The following is a 19,391-nucleotide window of genomic DNA, read 5'->3' as shown; positions in this document are numbered from 1 at the left end:
TAATTCAATAATAATAATTATTAAAAGAATTAAAGATCAACATTAATTCTAGATCCAAGCGAGATCTTCCCTTGAGATCCCAGAATCCCAGAATTGAAAGGGACCATGCAGCCCATCTCCCTGCTTAAGGTAGCAATCTAAAGCAAAGCATCCCCAATTGGTGGATTTCCATCTTCTGCTTGAATACTTCCATGAAAATGGTGTCATCTTGCTGGGAAAATGATTCCACTGTCCAATTGCTCTTCCTTTCAGGAAGATCTAACACACATTCAGACTCTGCTGTCTTGTAACTTTCATCCATTGTGTTCTGTCCTGTGCTCTGGAGCAAAGGAAGAACCTGTTTGGACCATCTTCTGTGTGATGAATTGGACCACAAGCCCATCACATCTCAGTCCAGCATGGACGATTTCCACATTGGTCAAGGATGAGAGTGTTGTAGTGCTACACTCCAAGGGGACAATAACTTGGAGACAATGACTGCAGACTCATTTTCAGAGAAGAGGACATATGCCATTTCTCTTAAGTGGGGTGGACAGCAAATTCTCTTTGGCCTTGTTGCTGGAGGGACAAACTGAATGAAATGATATCTTGACCTCTGCATAGCTTGGCTTAGAAGATGCAGACCATCCAGGATAAAAAGGAATGTATTCAAAAAGGGGTTGCACACTAGACAATCATAGCTCAGTGTGCCGCATAGATTCTTGGTGGCTTGGAACCCATGGATCAGATCCGCCTCCCCCAAACTGCTGCTGTTTCACTCCATTTTTTCCAACTTTATTCTGGTCAAGGCATACTTAAGCCAGAAGCTGGACTCATTGGGGGAATGCATGGCTATATGTCTGCTTTGGTAGCAGCTTTCTGCTCCTCCTGCCCCAACACAAGGGTCTGCCACCCTCCATGAGGGTGCCATGTGCAATCAAGATGTTCTCCTTCCTCTCACTGACCTCCGTCCTCCAAGCTTGTCAAAGTAATATCTCTCAGTTCTCCTCCATAAATACTTGCCTCCAACTCATGCAACAAAGATTCAATCTGGTACCGGTCTTTGAAATCTGGGCTATATTTCTGGTCCAGATCTGTATCTACTTTTCTGAGAAGGTCCTGTGCATCCTTTGCATCTTTTTGGAACTGCAGGGAGAGAGAAGAAAAAGTTAAATCCCCCTTCCTTTTTATAACCAGTCATTCCTGAGAGGGAAGAGATGAAAAGGTGGCACCACTGAAAACCTGAGAATGGCTGATAAACTGGGAAGGGAAGGGAAGGGAAGGGAAGGGAAGGGAAGGGAAGGGAAGGGACGGGAAGGGAAGGGAAGGGAAGGGAAGGGAAGGGAAGGGAAGGGAAGGGAAGGGAAGGGAAGGGAAGGGAAGGGAAGGGAAGATACACCCTGTGGGTGGTCCTGGGACCTATCTACCTACCTACCTACCTACCTACCCTCCTTCCCTCCTTCCCTCCTTCCCTCCTTCCATCCATCCATCCATCCATCCATCCATCCATCCATCCATCCATCCGTCTCTCCACCCTGCCCCTGGAGCCCTTGGCTTTGAATGCAATTCAATTACGCTAAATTGCCACACGCAGCTATTCCTTTTTCCCCTGTCTGTGTGAAAAGCTTCTCCATCTCAATTCTGTGCAAGTCTTAAAAGCCTTGCCATTCCATTCATGTGGTTGACCTTGGGACAAAGCCACGCCCTTGCACATTAAAACATGACTTGAAAGTGGTCCCCATGGTTGCAGGTCAGCCTTTTGTATTAGAGAAAGTGGAGGCATCTTGCTCTGGCTAAGGAGAGAAACAATGTTCAGGGCTGACTAACCAATGGGAAACTCAGCACTTAGAGCAAAACAGACCGAATGAACACTTTAGACTAGGCAGAACATGTCTATGGACCAGGAAGTCCATAGGTTTCTTTCTCTGCCTAAGAAACTTCAACTAAACCACCTTCAAAAAGCAGAATCTTGCTTCATCTGTTACTCCTAGCAGCACAGGAGAGGTTTGGGAGAAGAACTTGTCTGACAAGATTGTTTTCCCACCAGCTCCTCCAGCTGTTTGCTATGCAAGCAGTCAAGCTACACCACCTGACCTGCCTCTACAACCTTCACGCAAAGCTGCACTAGACAAACTGTCTGTCAGGTTTGTTTACTAGCGGGATCCGAGGGTGGCCTCCTCCCTGTACCTCCCTTGCAAATGAGACAGGGCAGATTTGGTTTTGCTAGGTAAGAAGAATATCCCCAAAGTGATGGCGCACCTGGAAATTCTCTCCTACTTCCTGTGCACACTTATGCACCCAAATGGACTTCTGTAATAGAAGATCATGACTTGAGGCCTCAGAACCATATGGAGACCCCAAAACCTTGACCTTCCAAAAGTTGTTACCCAACTGCAATTGTAAACATTATAGGAGGAGAATCATTAAATGTGTGGCTGGAGAGAGGAAACATACCTATGTCCATTTTAATTAAATGAAACCAAATTTAGTTTCTATCTTGCCCCATCCATTATTTTTGAAGAGCGGCCCCTGATCTGCTGTTCAGGTCAGGTGCAATCTTGAAAAAGTTGAAACTCATACTTACAATATGAGTACAGAATAAATTCACTGAAATCAAGTACAGAAAGAACAATGGTGGACTTAATCAATGATCATGGAACCATTATGTTCCTTTCTGCCCCTCTTTTGGTTGGATTTAATCATGATACTGTAACATAGGATTCAGTATTATTGACACTAATAAGCAGCTTTGTAGCACTTCAAGGAGGTGCTTTTCACCCTGCCTTGAGATGCTACAGATGAGGTACAATATCTTTAGCATGCACATCAAGGGTTCTCCTACTGAGCAACAGGGCAAGCCATATCATGAAGCATCTATCTCAAGTAGCAAGATGATGCAGAACAGGAAGTGTTGGCAAAGTCTTGGGATCCAACGTGATCTGCTACGTGCTTCCTAAAACCAAATTCCTATCCTCAGGAGAATGAGAAGATACTGTCTTGTTAAGATTCAACTCTCAACCTGGTTAGTTTTTGTAGAACTCCCAGGAGAGAGGTACCATCTTGCTGCAGATTTCACTGACTAGTCCTTGGCTTCAAAGTAGTACCTGGTGATAGTCCTCCATGAACTTCAGGTGGCTCTCCTCACAAATGAGTAGATTGAGATATTCTTTCCAGTCAGCGTGGACAGCCTCCATGTGAGCCTACAAATGAGTAGAGAGTAGACCTCAGGACAATAATAGTTGATGCCCAAAATAAGACATGAACTGGGAGTCAGTGAGGATGACCTCTCACATTGGGACAACTTTTCTAATACGGACATCTTCGAACCAAACTTACCTCAATGGGGATCTTTCCAGGATGATGTTCAGACAGGAGTTTATTACCATCTTCATGCAGTTTGTTGATGGCTGCCTCTTTCTCTTCCAATTTCCTATTTATGAAATTCTAAGGAAAAGGGAAGGAATGAGGAAACAGACAAACAATATGAAACTCTGGTTTGTCTAGTTACAAGTTGAGTTAAAGGATGGGAAGCAAAAAAGAAAGAACATTTATGCAGGTTCAAAAGGAACGTCCTACACTATAGAATAGCCACTGTTCCCTTTGTGACATCCATAACTGAAGGAAAGCCATCTAAGTGAAATAACATAGTTCAAGTTTCACTTGAATCCCCATAGCTATTTCTAGAAAGCTACTTCAAGTAAGCTTTATTTGCCCAATGTTTTGAAAACAGCCCAACAGAAGCTCCATCTGCACAAAAATATATTTGGAAAGGTAATACTGATATCAAAGTAAGGTAGGTCAATGCAAAGAAAAGGGTCAAATGCAGCCTGAGAGATCTTCCCTCCAGTCCACAGGGCTTCTTAATATCATCCAGCCTAGTGGGTTTACACGTGTTGGGGGTGGAAGAATCTGAGTTTTGGCTGGACTGAGTTTCTCAACTCTTAGCTTTAACAGAATAGTATTGCAATATTTTAGTTCTTCAACAGCAATGGTGTTTAGTCAATGACTGTGTTCATCACTATCCTAAACAAGGGTTTAGCAATAGATGAGTGAGCCTAGCTCTTTCTTGATCTTAGGCACTCCCATCTCCTCCTCTCCTGCCCTGCAGCTGAGAGAAGTTTTGAAATCTTTCACTTCAGCTTTTAATTAATTAGAGTGTACAATTTTATCAGCACCAGAAGTTAAAGAAGATACCTCTTGATACCACAGAATAAAGTTGACTGGTTTTGAGAGAACCAGAGTTCTTATTCATCTCAGAAGGTGGCAGAATCTGGTTGATCTTCTCTGGGATTGAAAGCTAAGCAAGGTTGGGCTTGGATAGTACTTGAACAATAAAGGTTGACAATGTGAAGAAACCTAAGATAACCAACCACAGAAATACCAGGTTGCAACTCTCCTTGTAGGTGGTCCAAAAACAAGAGATGGAAATTCCCTTAGCATTGTTCTCACAACATCAAATGATAGTCGGTCATGGAAGTGGAAGTCTAACATGCAACTTAATTTGAGAAGTGCAAAACTGAATTGCTCAAGCATTCCCACCTATAACATCTGGAAGAAACCATGTACCTCTTTTAATATGCAGCTTCAGCTCCAATTTTGGACCTAGCTAAAATTTGCAGGCCAAAAGTTATTCTGTGCATTCCAGTGTTCAATGTTGAACTGCCCTCCTGTGAGTTTTTAGGGGAAAGATGTTGTCAAGAGAAAGACTCACTTCATACTGGCGACGGCGGGTAGGATAGTCAAGGTTTTGGTCACTCCAGTCAAACTGCAACCTGTCCTTAGCCTGCTGATCTAACCAGAAGAGCTTATTGGTGCAGCGCTGCATAAAATCTTGCAGTAAGTTCAGGTTCTCCTGCCTTCGTTGGGATTCCGACTGCAAGCAGAAAGAGCATTTGGCAAGTGTCAGGTTTGAAAGATGCAAAAGACAGCTCCAGAAAAAACAAAGCAGCCTTTTTGGAAGAGCCATCCCTTTCTCCAGATGGCAAAATCCAGGAGTTTTAGAGCTGATTGCCTGTTGATGGATCCAACTTGTGCAACCCCCCTCCCGCAGCTGAGGTCAAATTTTCCAGCTAGCACAAAAAAACAAAATCTGTTCACCCCAAGAAGTGAACGGTTCTTTTAGCTTCCTAAAATGGCTTTGGGTCAAGTTTCTTGGCTGATTCTTATTGACTATACCCTGTATTCAACAAAGCCTGAATTATTTTCAGCATACATTTAGTCTCTTCTCCTTGCTACCTTTTCCTTTATGGCAGCATTCCCCCACCCCGGCACCCCACCAGATTTGATGTGATGGACAAATTCAAATCTGAGAATTCTGGGAATTATAATCCAACACAGGTTGCAGAAAGCTGTTTTACGGCCTCTCCTTGCCATTCTCCCCATCTAGTCCATTCCCCAGGAGAATACAAGAATTTGAACTGCAAATATCCCAAGTTCAACCTGAAAGTTTCATTTTTTATATTCCAGATGTGATGTTGACCTGACTTCCAGAAAGCATGTTCCTTCTCCTTATCCCAAGAATTTTATTCCTGGGGAATTCTGTCTTCTTGACACTACACAATGCATCTTCTATGTACCCTCTGCCCTAGGCATGTTTTCTCATTTCATCTGATTCATTCAGATGTGCCATAAATACACACATCTGTTTATAAAAAAAAGAGTCTTACCAGCAGTTTCTGGTATTTCATCTGAAGCTCACTTGAATACTCCTGGAAAGAAAAAAGACCAGCCTCAAAAGAAAACCCAGGGGGACCATATTTTTATAGTAAATGCATCACAGTTAAGCATCTGGCCACTTCACTGGAGCCTCCATAGATGGGTGCCCAGTTGATGGGATAACTCCTAGCTAAAGCGTACAGGAATTCTGGGAATTTTAACTCTAACATCTCTGGAGGGCACCAGATAGATGAACATACTTGATGTCAGCCCCTCTAGGTAGACCAGACCAGGAAACCAACTCCACAGAAAGAGTAGAACTACTTTAATTAAGATTGGCTACAACAAATAGAATCTTGCCAATCTGATCTTGGTCTACCTCCTCCTCCTTCTTATACACTTACAATGAATTAGGGAGGTGTCTGCCTGAGCTTCTTTCAAACGTTATTGTGTTGTTTTGGACTTAAAAAATGTTTCAGCCCCTTTCACCTAGGTAACGGTTCCTGCCTATCTCCATCAAGGCTGTGCTCCTTACTCTCTACACCAGTGTTTCTCAACCTTAGCCACTTTAAGATGGGTGGACTTCAACTCCCAGAATTCTGGGTGGGGAATTCTGGGAGTTGAAGTCCACCCTTCTTAAAGTGGCCAAGGTTGAGAAACACTGCTCTACACTGACCATTCATGCTTCCCAGATAAGCATGCATGGAATATCTGAGAATAATCACATGTTTAAAAAATGTACTAATAATGAGTTACACTTTGATCCCATCTATTTCCCAGAAGAAGAAGAAACTTATCTTTGAGTGAGTTTCTCCAAGGAGAGCATTATAAATGCTCATTTCACAGCAACCCTGCAAGATTTTCCACAACTACCTGGCTGTTCAAAGCTCTGTGGGCCTTATGAATCTTTGCTGTTGCAGAAGACAGCAATTTAACAAGCGGCAGGGGACAGAACAACCTTTGGACTACAAAGGTTATTTGAAGGACTGCCTTTTCCCAGTTTCATCTGCCTGACCCACCAGATCGGGGAGGCAGGGTATGTTACTGGTCCACCCATTAAGGAGGTCCATCTAGTTGGACTGAGAAGAAGGGCCTTCTCCATGGTGGCTCCCTCCCTGTGGAACATCATCCCCGCAGAGATAATACTGGCCACCACCTTGATGCTCTTCCACAAGGCCCTGAAGACATGGTTTTGCCAGTGGGCCTGGGGATCCCAGATTAACCTGGAGCCCATCAAATGGCTAGTATAAATGTATTGTGGTCACCAGGGAGTGGGGTGGGGGGTTGAGTGGGTTTTGTATTTGGGATTTTTGTTCCTGTAAGCCATCAGGAGTCACTGTGAATGAGTTGGGTGGCCACATAAATTGCTTAAATAAATAAATAAACTCCCACAAACCTTTCCACTAACATATTGCCTGAGATTGATGGGAATAAAAGTCCAAACCCCAGAAAGTACCATGTTGCCAACTTCTATGTAGAGTAGAAGAGGATTTGAGTTGAGAAGACAAAAGATAACTTCTGCGATCCTTATTTAAACTCATTATTTGTAAGGCCACCCAGAGTCGTTTATTGAGATGGCTGGCCATACAAATTGAATGAATGAATGAAAAAATAAAATAAACAAATTAATAAAATACAAAATCACAGAAACTAGATAAGCCTGAAACATTTGTTTAAATCACTTTTTAGGAAAATCGTTGATTGCAGAAGTTCCTGTGCCTTCAGCTGATGCGCTCCAGACACAAACTCAACAGGCACAGCTTCCCCAAAATGGGAGAAAATTGCACATGCTGGATTTATCCTGCAGCACATAAAGACTGCTGTTGCTTCCCCCCCACTCCTCCAACTCATCGAAGACCAAAGAAACAGGAAGGATACCTTTTCACCTTCTTTGGTGATATGTGGTCCAAGAGCCATCACCTCATTGTGGAAGATGTTGTGCTCCTCTACCTGACCGTTGACTGATGGCAGGTCTGTGCCAAAGCCTCTGCTGTTCAAGATTTCCTTGGGAAAGAGGGCAAAGGAAAGGTAGTAAGGCCATCATTTCCCACAGCCCCAGGAGCCCAGGCACACTAAGAATCTGGACACCAAGATGGTGCCTCATAGCAAGTCAGACCAGTGGCATCTCATGTTTAGTAGAACCTTCCAAGCATGGTTGGATCTACTGATCGTGATTTCCATAGATTTAGATTGATTGTCAGAAGCCTTACAGATACTTAAGGTACCCACTGTCCCCTTTCAACAAAGAGGTTCTGGCCCCAAACAGAATGTGACCCCTCAGTGGTCCACACAAAGCCTGCTGCAGTTTGGGAACTGATAGAAGTTCTCCCCTGGTCCACAACTCTTACACCTTTATTATGGTAAGTGCTGAAAAGTGGAAAGAGTCAAGGCCATTTGTCACCAACTTTCAGAAGACCATTTCAAGGAGCTGTAAAATTAGATCTGGTGGCCCACAAGGCTAAGGCCTGCAGGTTGCTCATTTCTGGCCTAAAGTGAGACTCCATCTCCCTACCAAATTATGATGGCGATCGTACTATCTGGAGGATAAAGTGGTTCTAGGTAGAAGAATGCCAGCACAAAAATCTAGAAATAGGGCTGTGGACTGTGCCACTGTAGGCCCCAGAGTCCAGTTGTAATGTTCCCCGTTTTACAAAGAAGAAAAGGACAAGTCAGCTTAATGCTAGTCTCCATGAATGCAATGGACATGCATTGGGATTGTAAATAGTGGGTAGGTATCTTTCCCAAGGAGACTAACATTTTGGTGAAGGGCAATTTTCAAGGATAACATGGCAGGGAAGATGGAAGAAGGCTAAGTATTCCATATACCGCTTATCCTGATCCTACTTCTAAGCTCTCCCATATCTGCCTCTTGCATAGCCATTAAAAAAAGCTGGGGAGGGGATTTGAACAATTGAATCTGATCATTCCCAAGCTGGTGTCCTCCAGATTAATTCAATTCCTCTCACTCCCAGCCAGGAGTTGTGCTCCAATATACCTGAAAGGTACCAGCTCAGGGAAAACTGATTTAATTTTTCAAAAAAAGTCTCCCTTTAAGCAGCATTTAGGGGAAACAGTCCAGCCCAGCTCATTTCCTCTTGGACTACATTTCTAATTGAAGGGAGTTAGGCAGAAGGGTTCCCTCCAGACCCAAGAGGGCCTCCAAGTCCATGTCTCCGAATGAAGAAGGCCACCCCAAGAAAACTACACCAATGTTTCCTGATTTGGAGATGCCCTACCTGCTTCTCTTCAATTGCTGAGCACCAGTTGACCTGAGGTTCAATCTCCTGTGGGGTGAAATTGTAAATCTGGTCATGTTTCCCTCGCAAGTTGTTGATTCTTTCCTTTAATTGCCGGATACTGAAGAAAAGGAAGAAAAAACTAGAGTTCTTGCCTGTTTTTTTACATGACACTTCGACTTCAACCTTCTTACATGTACTCCATTATAATACTTGATTTTGCCCAAACTGGAGACTTCTGCCTCACTTGCCCCATTCTGAAGCTACAATTTCCATAAACCTTGATGGAAGAGCTCCCTCAATGCAAAGAGCAGCTTCAAAAGAGAATATTGTTAGACCAGGACTGCAATCCTAATAATTACATACAGTAGAAGAAAAAGGGTAGAATTCACCAGCTGCTATTTACATTTTCTTTCTTAAAAATGGGCATAATATATAGAAAGGGGGGGGGGAAGTATTGAGTGTAATGTGTAGCCTGGCCCTCAGAGAAGCTGACAGCAGGACAGGACAACCACAGTTCTTTCCTACTGATCATTTTCTGCATCTGAATGTGCAGAAACAGCATGCAGGTTTCCCTGGGCCAAGGTTTCATATCTACAGATCAAAGAACATGCCCACCTAGATGGCAGCATCTACTTGACTTTTTGACAATCTCAAAAAGCTAAGTGGGGTCAGAAGTGCTTAAACGGAAGACCAAGGCAACAGGTGACACCAGGGCACAATAAAAACAAATCCCATAAAAAAGCAGTGGCAAATTATTCCATGTAATTGCTGAGAAAACAATATGCATGTTTCCATGAAGTCATCTAGAACTGGGTTCAACACAAAAGAAGCTCCATAAATGAACTCACCAACCTCTGTAGTCCCCCAGCGTTTCAGCACAATTTTTGTTCGAGAATAGTATCAACGGGCGTTTCGAATTCAGTATTTTTTTAAAAATGAAAAACATGTTTGACTTGGATAATTTGCAGGCATTGTTTTGAAACTAGAGAGGAATGCAGAGACATATGATGAAAAGTAACACAGGTATCTGGTCAATGTGACCTGTGCTAACATCCCCACTCACTCTTCCGTGATCATGTCCCCCTGAGGGTGTTTCATGTGGCGAGCGATGGCTGCGTCCCCGTCCAGAACATAGAGGAGTTTGTCAGATTCAATCAACTTATCTGCAGTGAAGTCCTGGTATTGTGTGGGCTGTCCAGCCTTAAGTTTGTGCAGGTCCTAGAAATCACCATGATGTTAGAGATGCAATGAGAAGAATGCTTCATTAAAACGTATCTTTTTGCATTATCATGCGCTTGGAAGAAGGACTTACGTAAATTAATTTGACTCTGAGACAAAGTTTAATATTGTCAGAAGTCCATATTCTTATGAACTATATACTCCTGACATGGAAGTTGACAGCTAGGCAACGGAAATGAATTTGCATGCTGTTCTTATTGCTAAAAGAGTAGTTCAACACTGGAAAGGCAAATGTTTAATTTTTATGCTGCACAGATATGTTGTGGAGTTGGGTATCCTTAGAAATCTAAATTATAATAAATACATGGCCCCAATTACTTAGTGGATTGAGGATCTGATGTTTTTGACTTATGAAAGACTTGTTTATAGACAATTACAGTGAAATTAAGAGTGTTATGCAGATGTGTGTGTGTGTGTGTGTGTGTGTGTGAAGCCTGTATATGTATAATTTTGTGGCTGTTGTTGCTTTGCTTTCTCCCTCCCCCCATTTTTTTTCCTTGTGCAGGTCCTGGAATGTATGAGCAATGGGGGAACCGCTGTACAAAATGGCATAATAAAACTGCATAAAATTATCCCCTGCACTTTCGTCCCAGCTCCCAAACTGACATGGTAAAAACTGATGCTGGAAACTCTTATAAACCCAGTACACTTCTGTTCTCTTGTCCTCAACGTGAGAATTTTTTAAAAAGAGCCTTTGAAACAGAAGCCCTCCTAATGAAAGAGTTGCTGTCTCCAGAAGGGACATCAGGAATTTCTATAGGAGTTGTGTCACTAAACATTTACAGGTTTTAATTGTTTATGTCTTATTTTAAGTGAATATTTATGGATAGAAAGGACAGTGGTATGAAATCAAAATAAGAGAGAAAGAGAGAGAGAGAGAGATGGGGGAGGAGGAGGAGGAGGAAGAAGAAGAAGAAGAAGAAGAGGAAGAGGAGGAGGAGGAGGAGGAGGAGGAGGAGGAGGAGGAGGAGGAGGAGGAGGAGGAGGAGGAGGAGATGGAGATATGGACCAGCATCTAGGACACAACATGCTGGATATCACAGTAGTAGCAGAAAAGCAAGTTTTACTCATATATGTGATATACCAAATGACAGTAGTTTAGCTCAAAAGGAACTGGAAAAGATAGTAAAATATCAGGATACAACAACTGAAATACAAAGATTATGGAATAAAACAGCAAAGGTTTTGCCCATGGTTACTGGAGCATTAAGAGCTCTAACAATAGAATTGTCAAAACAGCTGAAAAAATAGAATTGTTCAACCTTAAGACATTCAGCTTCCAAAAACCAGCTTTGCTTGAAACTACCTTCCTATTACAGAGATATTTGGACAATTCTTGGGCTTTTGGGTAAAGCCTGAATTGATCCTAAGCCACTGAGCATTCTTCAGAAGAGAATACTTCATCTTCCTCATCATCATCTTCAAACTCAAACTGTAGTACAGATTCAGAGATTGTCCTTTCTTTTTTTCTTTTTTTTGTAATTCCCAGGTTCTCTGGTTGCTTTTTAACATTCTTACTGGGGAAATCCTTTAAGAGGAAAAAGGTAGAAATTCTTTCAATCACCCTATTAGATCTGGTCCCTCTGGAACCATTCTAAGCCGCTCGGTCTGTTTTTCTATCCCATGCCTACGCCAACACAATCACACTTCCTCCCACACCCCCAAAGAGATGTTGGATGTGACACCGGTTTTGAGAACATCCTCATCAAGAGAAGTTCAGAATTGCAGAGTGTTGGTGACTTCTCCCCAAACAGTTTTCTTTAACAAGATTTATTAGAGAGAAGAGGAACATGTGGTCTTCATGGCCAGGAGGGATGTGTGTGTGTGTCTGTGGTGTGTGTGTGGTTCTGAACATACCATGAAATTCGCTGCCCCAGACATAGAAATGATGTTCCAGATTTATCTATAGGACCTCAGTGAGAGCAAATAACTTTCTCATGGTGATAGACCAGATGCAACCCCTCTTAGCTGAAGCAAGCATCAGATGCTGCAGGATCACATTTACTAATTGTGCCCAGAAGACAAACTGGCAGAGTTCACACAGCACACTAAACCATAGCTTCTTTAACCATGCTTCGTGGATGAAATCACAGAGAGTTCACTGGATTCAGTGGACATGTCCGCATGACATACGTAGGTTAACTTAATGACGGCTTGCTCAGTTAACCCAAGTTCCTGGGTGCACACAACACACTGAATCCTCACCTAACCACACGGACTGGAATGGCACAATATGTAATGTGTAATGAAGTAAATGCGTTTTGCTAGTTTATGGTTCAGTGAGTCATACTAATGCACTCAGTATGCCATTAAAAATATTTACAAACCATGGCCAATAGATAAAAAGCTATGGGGAGAAGATATTTTTGACGTGTAACTTTAAAAGAGGGTGAAAAGTTCGTATAATAGTTTATGCTCGGTGTGATGAAGGTTGGAAACGTCTTTATTTTTGTCTTTCTTTTCCCTTCTATTTTTTCTTTTTTTCACTTTTCTGCACTTTCTGCATTTTTTCCTTCTAGTTTAGTTTGTATTCGTTTTTACTACGTTTATTAAAAACTTCAGTAAAATTATTAACAAAAAAAATTACAAATCACAACAGGTGGGGGCACAGAACATGCTAAGCCATGATCAAACAAACCATGATGGCTTAGCATGATACATGAGCTCGGCCTCTCTCTTTCACTCCCCCCTCACAGGATTGTTGTGAGGAGGATACTGTTGAGGGGGGAAAAGGCCACAGACATCACCCCAAACTTGAAAAACCAGCATTTTTTAAATTACATCCTCCTAGAAATTGTAAACTGGGATCAACCCTGACATACATAAGGAAAGGAAAAGAAATGCATGGTGCATGAACAGACCCAGATCTGCACTGAGGGGAACATAACCTTTTGTCACAGTCTGAGAGTTCCAGATGACTCATATCTGAACATACTTGTTTTAAGCAAGTTTAATTAACTATTCAAAAACTCACAACGCAACTTACACTTTGCATTTTTGAGTCCGTTTCCACAATGTTCTTTTCAACTTGGTCAGCATTTTTCTGCAACTTTTCAATCAGTTCTGACAGCTCCTTGCTGGAAATGCTGTGAAAGGAAACACAACAAAGTTGTTGTTGTTTTAAGTGTGCGTCAGAGGGAGGGAAGCGCAGCTCCATCTAACTGGATCCAGATTTGGCCTTAGAAATTGAACATTTTTGGGGGGGAAAAAAAAGTCCTCCACCATAATCTATGTAAAGTATCTTTTTTCACATGTTTTAAGCTTAAGAGAAAGAAGAATTTCTGGAAAGCTTTTGAATGACCCTCAATATTTTATGACTGAACATCAGAAAAATGTTGTGAGTAGTTCTGCTGTCCTCAATTCACTTAACTTATGAAATAGCAATAATTGTGGTTGATCTGCTGAGGACTAAACATTTTAGACTTATCTTTGCTGTAGGTCTGCTTTTAGTTTACAAAATGGTTTTGAAACTTGCATATTCCCCAAACCACCACACATTATTGTTTGGGAAATATAAACTGGAAAACTTTGTCTTGCCCTTGGCAAAAAGCAAAATCCATGGTAGACCTGCCAAGTCCTCTTCCAACTGGCCCTGCCTGCATCTTCAATCAATTACACAAATGAAGCTTGGTCTGACTTGATGCTAGCTAATTGAAAGTGTTTTTCTTCTCCATTCTTCATGTTAGGCTGTTGCTCAAGGTACAGGAGATTCCAGGAGTGGCAACGTTTGGCAAGGATGTCTCTGTATAAAGCTCAGGGCAAAGTTGGAAGCATTGAGCAAGTTCAGTGGGAGTCCTGCAACCTAGCAAGTTGTGGCAGTTGTTCTACCTGAGATGGTTCCTAGCACCTGGGAGGAGACTAATGCCTACCTAGAGTCTGTGTGACTTAATGGTGCTCCATCAGGTTAGCAAGCTCAAGAGTGAGCTATGCAGCTATGACCAGAGGGCAGTAGAACAGGGACAACCTCCTTTGGCCAGAAGCCATGCTAGCTCTGATTTGCCAGTGGCAAGAGAGGGAGGTGAAATTTTGGGCCAAGATAAAATCCAGAGATGAAGCTAGCTACTAAAATGTTGTTGTTGTTTTCAAGGTGGAGAAGAAGCTAATGTCATCCCTGAATGGCTGGATCCACCATGTGTCACCACAGCTGATTCCAAACCAGGTGAGCAGGGTCATACTTGATTAGTTCTTAGATGGGAGTTCAGGAATCCCAGGGCTGTAGGCTAGACTGGGAAGTCACAAACACATCTCAAAAGAAGGCAAGGGCAAACCACTTCTATATTGTTGCCAAGAAAATTACACGGATGTGTCTGTAAAGTCACCAGCAGTTGAGACAGCCTCCAAGGAATCTTTCGGAGATATCCCCAGGCAGTGGGGTGGGGTGGGGGACGGGAGATGGCAGCAAAGGATGAAAGAAGCATAATTCCATCATAACACAAGGTCCACCTCTTTTATACATGACAGCCCACACGGAAAGTGGCAGAGCTTTCATCACAACAGGGCAACGCTGCTGTCATCATTTTGACCAAAGTCCTTCATCCTGCAGATGCCTCTGGAGTCTTTATCTTGTACCTTTAGTGCAAGGAGATGGACTGAACATTAACCATAGCTGACTTAACCCAATTTGTTGGCTTCCTCCAACCGCCCAAACTAGCCAACAATATTTTAGCCTACTGCATATCCAACCACTAGATGGGTGGGAATCCAGCTGATACATATTTCAGAGCAGGCTATGTGCTTTGAATGTGATGAGTCCCCATTTGGGGTCATGATCCCTTTAAGCAGGGGTTCACAACCAAAGAATGGGATCTCTCACCTCCTTTGTCTTGGCCTGGGCAACCCTCTCCAACTATCACTGCTGAAAATCAGTGGCGTACTTTCCCTTCCCACCACTGTCAGATTGGAAACCCACATGGGTGAGTGGCTATTTGAGGCTGAAGAAACTTTCTGTTATAAGGAAGAGCCCAACCCTATCTAACAGTACCAAGGAAAATGGAAAAATCACTCCCCTCCATCTGTTGACAATGCTCCACTTACTTTGCGTCATCATCTCACCCCACTGATCCTATGGGCCCCCAAAAGCCACTGAGTGGTCCCCTGAGCCACAAAAGGTAGCCTACCTCCTCTCTTAAGGACAACCTTTTTGGCATCGGTCTCAAATGGAGAGCGATCCTTTTCCAAGTCCAATTCTCACAGAATTCTCTTTAGCCAGATTTATTGAAAAGAGAGGGATGAACTTACAAGAACTCCAGCTATAGCTAATCTAGAGCCAATTATTCCCGAAGGACATTCAGGAAGAGATCTCTTTAGTTTTTTTAACTGGATTTTTACAAATCAGCAAGTCATTTCAGTGATAACAAAGGAGTTTGTAGGCGGCTGTTGATAACTTTGTCTCCTGCACCCTCATTAGTCTGGGGACCAACCATGCCGTTTTCCATGCCAGATAGACATTCCTACAAGAAGGATGCAATTGGGGAAAGCCAATCTCTTATCTTCTTTCATGCCTCAAGTTAAGACATGTATCTCTTTTCCCTTCTGGGGGTCCTTTAGTCTTCCTCTCCCCCCAATTCAAACCAGCCCCTATTTATATCGCTGTATCCCTCCATCTGCAAAACTGCATTCTGATTCCTATTTCTGAGTATTCTTAAGGAACTCCATCCCCATCTTTCTAGAGCTGGGATACATCCTCCCCCCTCCCTTCATTCTTACCCCCCATAAGGCTCAAAGAATGTAAAAATGCAAATTGTTCCCTGCATGAGTCCCTGATCTGAGCACACAGAGTCATAACAGTCAGCCTCCTCTGGAGCTGGCAAGCAATTTGGGCACACCAAGTCTCGAATTATTTGATTTTCAGCAGCAGACCAGCCACAATTCCATGCCATGCAGTTTTTTTTATTTATTTAGGGCAATTGTATGGGGAATCAGCATGCAGGTAGCCCATAGGATGTTGAAACCTTGGGATGCAACAATTGCCTCGTGCTTTTGGCCCCCAACCAGGCAGCAGAGAAGAAGGCACAGTGACAAAGAAAGAACTTGGCATCCAGACAGAAACCACAGAGCGTCCGCACAACACAGGGTGGAATGTAATCCTCTGGCCTGACAGGGACCGGAATAACCCAAGCCCTTTCTGAGGTTTATGAAACCCGTACCTTTCACATTCCCCAAGCCTTCTGGCCCGAGTTCACTTCCATAAAGCAGAGAAGCATCACTGAAGAACTCAAGAGCAAAACACGACCCCTGCAAATTGGTCCGGCTCCCAAGCAATCCCAAAGTTGTTATTAAACAGGAGTTGTTCAGTGTAGCATTCTCCACCTTGGAGACACCAAAGGTCTCGGGAATTCAGCTCCCAGGTTCCTGGTTACCTGGGAATTCCAGGAGCTGCAAGCCTAACCTGTCAAAAAGTGCCAGGTTGGGGAAGGACCATTAAATAGGCTTGGGGGGGGGGGAACTTAACTTGTAACTTTATTTATCTGCATTTTCTGTTTTCCGGACTGTATTGTCCTTTCTTAATTGTTGTGAGCCACTCAGAGTTGCTGAGTTGGGTGGCATATAAGTTGAATAAATAATAATGATTTATTGCTATCATCATGTACAGCATGGGTTATAATATGAAACTTAGAAATCAAAGCAAAGATAGGTTTTGGTCCTGGCCTTACTCTCATTGTTTTGGGGTGCAGCCCCCAGAACTTCAAAAGCCAGGTTTAAGTCTTCGATAAGAAGACATTATTCACACTTTTCCTAACAGATGTCAAGTAAGTCTGTCCAGCCCGTAGATGGGCAACCTGTAGCCCCTGAATCCTATTTATCTTGCAAGAATAGAATTATTACGGATGAGCTCCACGTTGCTAGCAAGACCAAGGAACAAGAACTTCACATACTTCAATAAGGAATCTTTTAATGGTTGTTTGGGGGTAAATGCCTCCATTTTGGCTCCATCTCTCTTAATGTTCCAGAAGTCCTTCAAGACCTGGCTATGTCATCAGGTCTGGGGGTCCCAGGGGACCGGTGACCTTCTAAGATGGCTCCATTGTTGTGGTTAATAATCCTGTGCCTTTTTTTTTACATTGGAATAATGACGGTTCTCTATTTTTTTACTAATAACTATTTTCATGTATTTATTGTTTTATTTCATTGTTGTACGTCACCCAGAGTCACTTTTTGTGATGCGGGCAGCCGTATAAATTTGATAAATAGATAAGTTGGGTAAGAGCAATTTCCCAGCTTCGTTTTAGGGAAGTCAATAAGACAGAGTTTTCTTGAAGGATTCGAAATGCTTCTTCCCAAATGTTTTGCTACCTGGGCTGAACTGACAATTATAAGATAAATTGCCAAAGGAATCACGTTCTATCACATGATTGTGTGTGATCATGAGATCTCCCTTCTGTTCCTTTCTCAGCCTCCCCAAAATCCCATATAATGATCCACATGAATTCCTGCAGAAACACAGAACAACATGGAGCCTCCACATCTTATGAGCTTCAACTCTGATGGGCCCCAGGTATCACGGCCATGAAAGAGAATGAGGGGAGAAGATCTCCATCTTCAGAACTTCTGGAGAAGGGAATTATGGATTTGGGGATTAAAAAGGGTTAAAGAGGAAGGGGAAAGAACAAGATGGTAATTACTTGATAGAAAGAAGGACGGAAGTAATAATTCTATGTTTTCTTACTTTTCTCTTTTATTTTCTCTTTTCTTTTCTATTCTTTAATTTTCTATACTTCTATTGTACTGAAAATTTTTAATAAAATATATTTTAGAAGAAGAAGAAGGAGGAGGAGGAGGAGGAGGAGGAGGAGGAGGAGGAGGCGGCGAAACAACTTCTGGAGAACATCAAATTGATCTTTTCTGCCAGAGTAGGAAACAAGGATGGGAACTGAAATAAGGACTATAAAAACCGATGCACACCATTCTTTTACTACTCCACGCAAGTGGTTTCCCCCCCCAGGATTCTCCATCTCCTCTACCATCATTCTGGTTGGTTGAACCGAACAGCCTGGCGTCACACACTGCGGGTCTGCTTCATTGAGAAAAGACAGCAGCCCCTGCCAAAGCTTATGGATCAGCAACGAATGAATAGCATTGTTGAAGAGACAATTCCCATTCACGGCTTGCTTTTCAGACCTTGCCAGACCAGTGACAGGATGCCGCCAGGACCTAAGAGGCAGAAGGCTGGAAAACAAAATGTTCCAAAGCTTTGCTGAAAAACACCACATGCCAGATGGATTTACGCAACAGAGACCAGCAACAAAATATTGTTGCGTGATGGGCACTACCCTTTTTACGCCAAATTCCACACTTCCAAGAGCCGCACGCCAGCAAGACCAAGGCAAGCTGTAAAGTTGGTTTCATTTAAAATGGACCATGCATTTAATGTCATTGGTCCTAAATTAAATTGGATTAATCTCTTGCCATTTAAAATAAATCATATGGTTGGTTAAGATAAATCCATTTGATTTATTCTGAATGAACTATGCAGATAGTCCTCGATTTGCAACCACAACTGGGACCGGAACATGCATTGCTAAGCAATGTGGTTGTTAAGTGAGTTGCACTCAATTTTACGACCATTTTTGCCGTGGTCATTAAGCAAATCTGACTTCCCCCATTGACCTTGCTTGTTGGAAGCCCCCTGGGAAGGTCTCAGGGGCAATCATGTGACCCCAGGACACTGCAAGTGTTGTAAACACATGCCGGTTGCCAAGCACCCAAATTTTGATCACATGACCATAGGGACACTCCGATGGTTGTAAGTGCAAGGACCAATCATAAGTCACTTTTTTCAGTGCTGTCGTTACTTCAAATGGCTGCTAAACGAATGGTCATAAATCAAGGACTACCTGTAATGAATATGATTATTCCCACACAATTGGGAATGTTCTCCTTCTGTCCCGTGAAAATTCACAATTCAGGGGTAACTTTTCAGGGTCTCTTGCGCTGCAAATAACATTTTGGAGGGGAAGGCGCATGGCCTCCATATAAAGTGATCCCTTTAGTAGGCCAGTCAACCAGCTTCCTTCCACCTGTCCCCAATTTTCTGCTTCCTCCACTCCCCACTATCCCAGAACAGGCACTCCGTCTTCAAAGGTAGACATTTTTCACAGTGGGGAGAACCAGTGGTTCCAGTCAGACTCAGGGCTTCCACCCACTGCTATTTGCATTTTTCTTTAAAAGTAAAGGAGAGAAGTTGGGTGGTTCCAGATAGAGGTTTTTATTATGCAACAGCTGTTTCATTCCAAAGGGGAAGCTACAGAAAGCCAGCCAGCCATCCTACACGGTATGCAC

At 42.8% G+C, this 19,391-nt stretch overlaps 1 protein-coding gene across 1 annotated transcript in view; it reads right to left on the bottom strand.

The window, feature by feature from the left end:
• Positions 1-19,391, bottom strand: part of PPL (periplakin) — a 55,715-nt gene that overhangs the window by 17,173 nt on the left and 19,151 nt on the right. The window contains exons 2-10 of the mRNA XM_088153065.1: positions 13,099-13,198; positions 9,937-10,091; positions 8,871-8,991; positions 7,513-7,638; positions 5,646-5,687; positions 4,691-4,852; positions 3,316-3,423; positions 3,084-3,179; positions 1,003-1,125 (exon numbers count right to left, since the gene is read on the bottom strand). Of these exons, the coding sequence (XP_088009191.1) occupies positions 1,003-1,125; positions 3,084-3,179; positions 3,316-3,423; positions 4,691-4,852; positions 5,646-5,687; positions 7,513-7,638; positions 8,871-8,991; positions 9,937-10,091; positions 13,099-13,198 (1,033 nt within the window). The remainder of the gene's footprint in view (positions 1-1,002; positions 1,126-3,083; positions 3,180-3,315; positions 3,424-4,690; positions 4,853-5,645; positions 5,688-7,512; positions 7,639-8,870; positions 8,992-9,936; positions 10,092-13,098; positions 13,199-19,391) is intronic.

This window comes from Python bivittatus, unplaced genomic scaffold (genome assembly GCF_059951505.1).
Source record: "Python bivittatus isolate LINGU-HERP-01145 unplaced genomic scaffold, Pbiv_v1 ctg000030_np1212, whole genome shotgun sequence".
NCBI classification, from domain to species: Eukaryota; Metazoa; Chordata; class Lepidosauria; order Squamata; family Pythonidae; genus Python; species Python bivittatus.
This window is presented reverse-complemented; position numbering and strand designations above follow the sequence as displayed.